Source organism: Erinaceus europaeus, chromosome 3 (assembly GCF_950295315.1).
Source record: "Erinaceus europaeus chromosome 3, mEriEur2.1, whole genome shotgun sequence".
In the NCBI taxonomy this organism is placed as follows: Eukaryota; Metazoa; Chordata; class Mammalia; order Eulipotyphla; family Erinaceidae; genus Erinaceus; species Erinaceus europaeus.
In genome coordinates, this window is record NC_080164.1 from 79187235 (window position 1) to 79195463 (window position 8229).

At 37.2% G+C, this 8229-nt stretch overlaps 1 protein-coding gene across 2 annotated transcripts in view; it reads right to left on the reverse strand.

The window, feature by feature from the left end:
* The window catches only part of LRRTM4 (leucine rich repeat transmembrane neuronal 4), an 839426-nt gene extending 833538 nt beyond the window's left edge, over window positions 1-5888 (reverse strand). Inside the window, exons 1-2 of one of the 2 annotated variants that reach the window (XM_007531182.3) lie at window positions 5620-5888; window positions 1797-3343 (exon numbers count right to left, since the gene is read on the reverse strand). In XM_007531182.3, coding sequence (XP_007531244.2) covers window positions 1797-3343; window positions 5620-5626 — 1554 coding nt within the window. In that variant the 5' untranslated portion in view covers window positions 5627-5888. Of the gene's footprint in view, window positions 1-1796; window positions 3344-5185 lie in introns of both variants that reach the window. The other variant, XM_007531181.3, reaches the window with a different exon arrangement.
* Window positions 5889-8229: the final 2341 nt, after the last annotated feature.

Here is an 8229-nt window from a genome sequence, read left to right on the forward strand (position 1 = left end):
AAAATAATTACAAACCTTAAAGAGTCTAGAATAAAATATGATGAACCAGTTTTACTAATATTAATGAATATTGTAAAATGCCAGCCTGTAACAGAAAAAAAAATCAAACTTTGTGATACTTATTTTTATACAAAATATTTTATTCTCTTTCATTTTTAAGGGCAATTGACTATACACATTTCTTTAAGGAAATTTATGTCTGGGACTACTTCACTTATTGTCAATTACACAAACAAATGAAAAAGTAACTCTGTGAGATAAATAGCTCAATATCCCAAATTATACTGAGTTGAAGATTATTTAAAACTCAGTGCTCTGTTTGCAAACATTTGCATCAACCATCTTCATTTAGGACTGTGGAAAGAGTCAGATTTGTGTTATCAAGAAACCAATTATAGTTTCCAGCTGTTACAGTTACTTTTGCAAAGATCATTAAAAACGCCTTTGAAAATTCATCATCTCAATGGGATACTATGATGACATGGTGACACAACCTCTCTTCATTACTTTCTTTCAACAACAAAACTTGGCAGTTACATTTTGCACTTCTGTATCAACTTTAGTAAGTAAAGAATAATTCAAATCCAGTATTCCATATTGACAAAACTATTTTTATATTCATATACATGAGCCTATAAATCATTCTTTCAATCAAATGTTTGGAAACTGGGTTTCAACTAATTCCCTTGAAAATTAAAATAATGTAACATGAAATGCCTTTATTCAAAGATAACGTTACAGAAAGGGAGGATATCTAGAATTCAAGACTCTTTTTATTTATTAATATTTGTATCATTTGATTTTGGATAAGTTTTAACAGAATACATATTACTTCTTTTGAGGATGTGAGCAACACTGACACACAGTCCCTTCCATTAAGTTATTCCTAAATCATCCACAACATCATGATCTAACTTATTTACCGGGGACAAAGCGAAAATATGGTTTGTGAGGTTCTGATTATACACAAATAGCCAACACTTAAACAAATATGAAAATGTATGCATAATTTAAAAGGAGGAAATATAGAGAATTAGGAAAGAAGGAAGGGAAGGATGGAGGAAAGAGAGGGAGAGGAAAAGAGGGTAGAGATAAAGTGAGGAAGAGAAATAAGAAGGAAGGAAAGAAGGGAAGGAAAATAAAAACAAAATAAAGACAAAAACATCTGCTAAACATAACACAATGATACAGTAGGCCTCTGACATTCTCTACCCTAGTATAGTAACTAAATGGCAATTAACATGGAATGAGTTATCCCTGTGAGATTCCTATTGCGTGCTTTAATTAAAACTAAAACTTTACAACAAAATCAACCCTTGGGTAAATTGCTCTTTGGTTTAAATCTTCATTATGTCCTGGAATTTGGTAAAATCAATTAGTTTTTAAAATAAAAATTCTGTGCTCAATTTACTCCATTACAAAAGTCAAACACCAAGAACCAGACATAAGTTTCAGACTGAAAGGAGTTCTGTGTATGTGTGTTTGTAAGTCCAACCCCTGTATACAAGCTGTAAAAAAAAAAAAAAAAAAAAAACAGATGTTTTAACATAGTGCTTTATTCCAACTTAATCTCATCCTTGAATGAACTTCCTTCAAGTTTCAACCACTAAAAAAAAAAAAAAAACAGTCAGTTTCCTGGTGGTTGTAATTTAATTAAGTAACCTTTCACACTGAGCAAAACCCAAAAGCAAAGGGGTCATTAATCTTTCTAGTGATTAGAGACACCTCTAGAGCTTCAAACATTTACCTCTCCTTCCCCGCAGTAGAAATGCTTTTAGGAGGATCATGGTTCATACCTCACATTCCCTGGAGCCAGAGATGGTATATGTGCAGGGCCCAGATCCATTAACGGATATATCCATGGTCTCAGAGTTTGTAGGCTTGTAGTCCACATAATACTCCTGCAAAGGTGAATTCATTTGTCTTTCAGACTCCCTGGCCTTTTTCCGCCGTCTCTTCATAAGAGAATGTTGTTGAAGCTGTTTCATGCTGGCTGGATAGCGTTTCCAAGACACATAGATTACCAAGAGGATCATGGCCACTGAGAGAAAGAGAGCCACACTTCCTGCAATAATTTTGTGAAAAGAAACGTGCTCATATTCTTGCTCTGTGCCAGGAATATGAAATGCTGGGGAAGGACTTGGTGTTTCAAAGGTGGACTGAGGAGGATCAGGTTTGGAGAAGGTGGGTTTAGGGAAGATCAGTGGCTTCTGGGGAGTTTGGGGCACCAGATGTGATCTTTCTGTGTTGGCCACCTGGACTTCAGAGCAGATATTGTATGTTTCCACTGCCTCACTAACCTTTTCACCCTGGATATGTTTAGGTCCTGCACATATCATGGTGCTTTCCTTATTTCCTTTGAAGTTCTTGAGCCAGTAAAATAGAGGGCAAATGCTCCGGCTGCATTCCCACATATTTCCTGACAAGGTGATGGATATTAATGATATCCATGCATTGAGGGTTTCCTGTGAGATATTGGTAAGCTTGTTGGAATCCAAATTCAATTTTTGCAAATTGGGCAGACACTTAAAGGTGCCAGGCTCAATCCCTTGGATGTCATTCCCTGATAAATCCAAGTTGTGTAAGGAACTCCAAGTCCATGTCAAACCTTGGCTGATAGAGCGAATTCTGTTCCACTGCAAGTAAATAGAGCGTAGGTTGAAGAGACGAGGAAAATGAGCAAAGTTGATCTTGGAAAACTGATTGTGCTCTAAGTGGAGCTCCTTTAACTTCAAGAGGCCAGCAAAAGCATTTCGTGACAAGCTTCTGAGACGATTGTAACCCAAATCCAGAAAGTCAAGATTTCGACAGTCTTGAAAAACTCTTATGGGCACAGTCTTTAAAGAATTAGACCTCAAGTGTAAAATGATGAGTTTCCGAAGGCCTTTAAATTGTTCTGATTGTAATGTCTGAAGTTTATTGTAGGAGAGATCCAGGTTGCGGAGATTAGGGACAGGGTGAAATGTTTTATTGTGCAGATAGGTAATTTTGTTGGAACTTAAAATTAATTCTTTCAGTCTACGGATCCCTTGAAATGCATCTTCATCCACTGAGCTAATGTAATTATGGTCAAGATAAAGCCATATAAGCTGGTTAAGACCAGCAAACTGATTGGATTTGAGTTTCTGAATGCTGTTGAACCTTAATGATAAGCCTTGTGACCCTCCAGAAATGTTCTCAGGGATATCTGTGAAAGCATGAGACTCACAGTACACAATTTTGCCATCGCATCTGCAGTTCTTTGGGCAAGCTCTCTGAGCCCCTGTGAGCATAACAAGCAGCAGTGTAGGAAGTAGCACTAGCACCACTCGCATGCCTCTCAGCTGCGTAATTAAATGGAAACCTACAACATTAAAAAGAGGACAAGTATACATTGTAAAACTATTACATAAATCGCCACCAGCTTACCAATATCATAGGCACTTCATCTAGTGGTATAATGGGGCAGCTGATTTAAGGGCAAGATATTTAACATTTAAAGCCTATATTTGCTCTTTAGGTTTTATTCTTTGATTTTCAAATTACCACAGTGTCATAGAACTAAGAGAACCTTCTGAGTTGAGGAATCCCTGCGTACATCAACAGTGAACAGCACAAAGCCTGTGACTCCATGCCAACATTTTAATGACAATAAGACTTGGCTAGTTTCTTATTTAAACAGAAGTACCCAAAGAAAAAAGCACAAAGTTTTGTGGTAATAGCAAAAATGTGACGTAGTCAAACCCATACTTGTACATTGTTTCTAACTGAGCAAGCAGGCTGTGGTATGGCAATGGTGCTTCAGTTAACTGTCACCATTACCCAAGTTTACCCTGCCTGAAACTGTATCCTTATTGCATAATGAAATTACAATATCCAAGCTCTGGAAAAAATGGCATTGAGACCAGTATGGACAGCCAGAGAAGTATGTTATGATGACTAATAAAATCACGAAGTTCCCTCAATGTGTTAATAAGCATACATGCTCTCAACACTTAAGGAGAAGCTGCTCACTGTGGTACCCCTGCTTAGGTGACAGCCTGCCTAAGAGCCCTACCTGCTGGTTATCCGGGAACACACCAAAGTTAAGATTTTTGGATCCTTAATCAACATTTGCATGTTATGTATGATATGTATAGTGTTAGTTTTTCCTGTTCATTTATTTCACATCATTGCTTTTGGACATTTGGAGCATAAACAAGGAGAGAAACAACAGACTACTCTTCTCCCCTCCCCCACTAGTCAAACCTGCTCAAATTCCTCACTGACTTCCCCCCTCTCCCCATCTCTATTAACTTCAGAAAATCTACAAAGTTGCAATCTATTGGCACTTATGCTGAATTTCCAAGTTACTGCATGCTAAGGGACCTCTTTCCCCCCCATCAACAGATTTATTATCTCCTAGTGGTGGGCATGTGTGGGTGGCTTGGTGGGGGTAACGACTATCCTGTGCTACCGTTTCTTTTTCTCTTAAATATTCATATTTTTTTTAACCAAGAGGTAATCTGACAAACCACACATCTAAAAAAATTATTCTGCTTTTACACAAACAGTTAAGTATTTTATTTTTTAATTGTTTGAAACCTGATCTTGTTCTCTGTCCTCTTGCCAGTTACAGACTCATTGAAATACATCCCAGCTCTCCCAGACAGAAGAAAGGGGTGGGGGGTGGGGGGTAGGGGCTTGGAGACCAGTCACATTTGGGAAAATAAGACTGGTAAATGACTGCTGGAAATTTGGAAGCTGTATTCAGGATACAGCTTCAGAGATAAAACAAGCCCTTGTGCGACCTCTGATAAAGTATCAACCCCACCCCTACACACATGCAGTAAAGTGTTAATCTTCCCAACAGCAAATAGAAATGCAAACACGGTTAATGTTATCAAGAAATAGAAGTAAATACAATATTTATCTCATGCTCAGTTCCCCAGCTTGCGGTGCGCATACAGTAGAAATGATCTTAAAAAAAAAAAAAAATCTGGAGTCTAAGTCCATGCTATGCATTTACAAATTGGGGGGAAAAAAGAAAACTACAAAAAAAGAAAATGATCTAAAAATGAAAAAGCAACTATAATGAGTCAATTGGCAAACTCTGAGGCTGCTGCTTTTTGCCTGTTTCCCTGTCTTTTATCAGCTAAAGAGGGCTGAGGATCTCTAGCTGAGAGGATCAGCTCTGCTAAGAAGGAAACAACAAAAGTTCACTTACCCATCCTTTGTCATCCAAAAACCGTTTTTCCCCTCTCTCAGCTTTCTTCTTATTTGGTCTTTGGTGCTGAAACCACCACCACCTTCATGACACAGTGCGGCTGTCATTCACACCATTCTGATCCCGCATGTGAGCTAGTAGCCCCATACAAACTTCCCCGGAGAGAACAGGCAGGGAAAAAAAAATTATATATACACAAATGAAAAAAATCAGCATGGGGTGGTATGGAGGGGTGCAGAGAAAGGAAACCATTGGGGGGGGGTAGGGGGGAGGGCCTCTAGGCTCTGAGGACCATTGTGTAATTCACCAGAGACCCATCAGCAGTAATTGGCAATCTGTGCAAAAGAGCTACAGCCCATCTCTGTAACCAACTTCTCTGTAAAAAGAGAGAGGAAAAAAAAAAAAAAAAGGAAGAAAGAAAATCTTCGGAATACCTGGCATTCCTTATTGTGCTGGCTTTTGCCATTCCCAGATAAAGCAATTCATCCTCTGGATTTTTCAGTTCTTGAAGCAAGTAGGCCTCCTGTGTTGTATGAGACCCCAGTTTAAAAGCTATGCAGGCTAGGTTTATCCATTTAGCTGGTCAGGTTTAAAGTGTTTTGTAGCTGTGCTGAGAGGCAGCCCTTGTCTAATTCAGAAGGCTTTCCAGAGACTGATGATGCTCAGAGCTTGTTGGTGCTAATGCTTGAGTTTGTGATACACTGAGTGCCCTCCGCTGGAGAAAACAGATTGCACATTAAAGACGGGAACAAGTGAGCCTGTCAGTGGTGTGCAGCCTTCTCTTGCTCAGAAAGGGAAATTAAAGGCACAGGATCACTTTTTACCCCCCTCTTCAATAATATAAATTTTGAAAGGTTTATGTCAAGGAGTTCCAGTCAATAAGAGCAGGTACTGAGTAAAATGCTGCTTCTCTGAATATTGTACAGCTAGTAGTTCCTAAGACTTGTCTGGACTAAATTTTTACTTGTTTTACGTATCAGGGAATATTATCGTTTTTTTCAGCATCAAAAATAGACTGAGCTTTATTTTTGTTGCTGCTGGAAAATTTATTAACCTGTTTTAATTAAAAGCAATTATAAGGTGGAAATGTAACTTCATCAAGATTAATGTAATTAGACAAAAGAATGGTGACTTTAAAGAAAAATATGTCTACCTTTTAAAATTCCAGCATTTTAAAATCAAATTCGCTGTGCTATTGTGTGCATTGCAATGACTATGAGGTCTTCAGTCTAGGTCATTACTCTATGACAAGTACATTTTAGCCTTTATGTGATTGTCTTCAATATTTTACTAGATATGCAAGTATATAAAAGAAACTGATCTTGATTTGATAAGTATAGACTTTCAGCTTGATTTCCTCAGTACAGTCACTTTTTGTAAACATGTAAACTTTTTCTGTAAATATGTCTGCATTTATGATTTAAGATTTACATGTTACTTCAAATTTGCAACTCCAAAAAAAACAAAAGCACATGGCATCTTTATATTCATTTGCTGTTTTACAAATATCCTTGTATTAAGAAGGACAAAGTAATGAAATACCTGATAGATATATTTGGAAAAAAGATGTTAAGTCTTATTGAACTTTAAAAAGATAATATATATTACATCCCTTCCAAGTTTGTTTCTCTTTTCTATTTATTTAGAAATCTTCTGCCAGAAACCTTTTTTTTTAATAATCCAGAAGAATAAACCAATGTACTGCAGAGAAATATTCCTGCATAAGATTGCTAACTTAATTTAAGAAGTGTAAGGAATTTGTATGAATTTTGTATAGTCATCTAGAAATTCTGTGGACCACTAGAAATACTCCTTGGTTTTATATTATCAGTCAACATATGGATAAATCTTATCCATATGTATAATATATAATTTTATTTTTTAATTTTATATTTATTTATTTATTTTCCCTTTTGTTGCCCTTTTTATTGTTGTAGTTATTATTTTTGTTGCTATCATTGTTGTTGGATAGGACAGAAAGAAATGGAGAGAGGAGGGGAAGACAGAGAGGGGAAGAGAAAGATAGACACCTGCAGACCTGCTTCACCACCTGTGAAGCGACTCCCCTGCATGTGGGGAGCACGGGGCTGGAACCTAGATCTTTATGTATGAACCTAGATCTTTAACCCACTGTGCCATTGTCCGGCTCTCTTATTATTATTTTTAAATGTACTTTTATTGTTATCTGGGCCAGCACTTGAAATCTACCACTCCCTGGGGTCATTTTTTCCCCCTTATTTTATTTTAGTTTAGTTTAGCTTAGTTTAGTTAAGTTTTCCTTTTCCTTTCTATTATACTTGATATGACAGAGAGAAATTGAAAGGGGAAGGGAAATAGAGAGGGAGAAAGAAAGAAAGACACTTGCAGACTTGCTTCACCACTAGTGAAGCTTCCCTCCTGCAGATGGGGGAGCAGTGCTGAAAACCTGGTCCTTGAGCGTGATAATATGTTCATTTAACAGGTGTACTATGTCCCAGCCCCCCCAAAATATAATTTAATTAAGATTAAAGCATAGCTAGTCAAAGAAGATTTTCCCATTAACATTTCTCAAGAAAAAAAGACACAGTATATCTCTCAATTAAATCTCTTTCTCATTAACATGAATATTTATTTAACTTAATTGCCACTGGAGTTATTACTGGAGTTATTATTGATATCTACATGACAAATTCACCACGAATACCTGCCACTACTTTCTTTTTCCTCCTGTTTTCTTTCCATCTTCCCTTCCTTCTTTTTCTCTTTAAAATAGAAACTGAGAAATGGGGGGTAGGGGCTGGGAAATTGAGAAGAAGAGAAAGATCTTCAGCATGGCTTCACCACTTGTGAAGTTTTTCCTTCTGCAGGCGACAGACTGGAGCTTGAGCCTGGGTCCTTTGCATGGTAACAATACCTGAATTTCTTCTTTTTTTAAATATTTATTTATTTCCTTTTGTTGCCCTTGTTGCTTTATTGTTGTAGTTATTACTGTTATTGTCATTATTGGATAGGACAAAGAGAAATGGAGAGAGGAGGGGAAGACAGAGAGGGGGAGAGAAAGATGG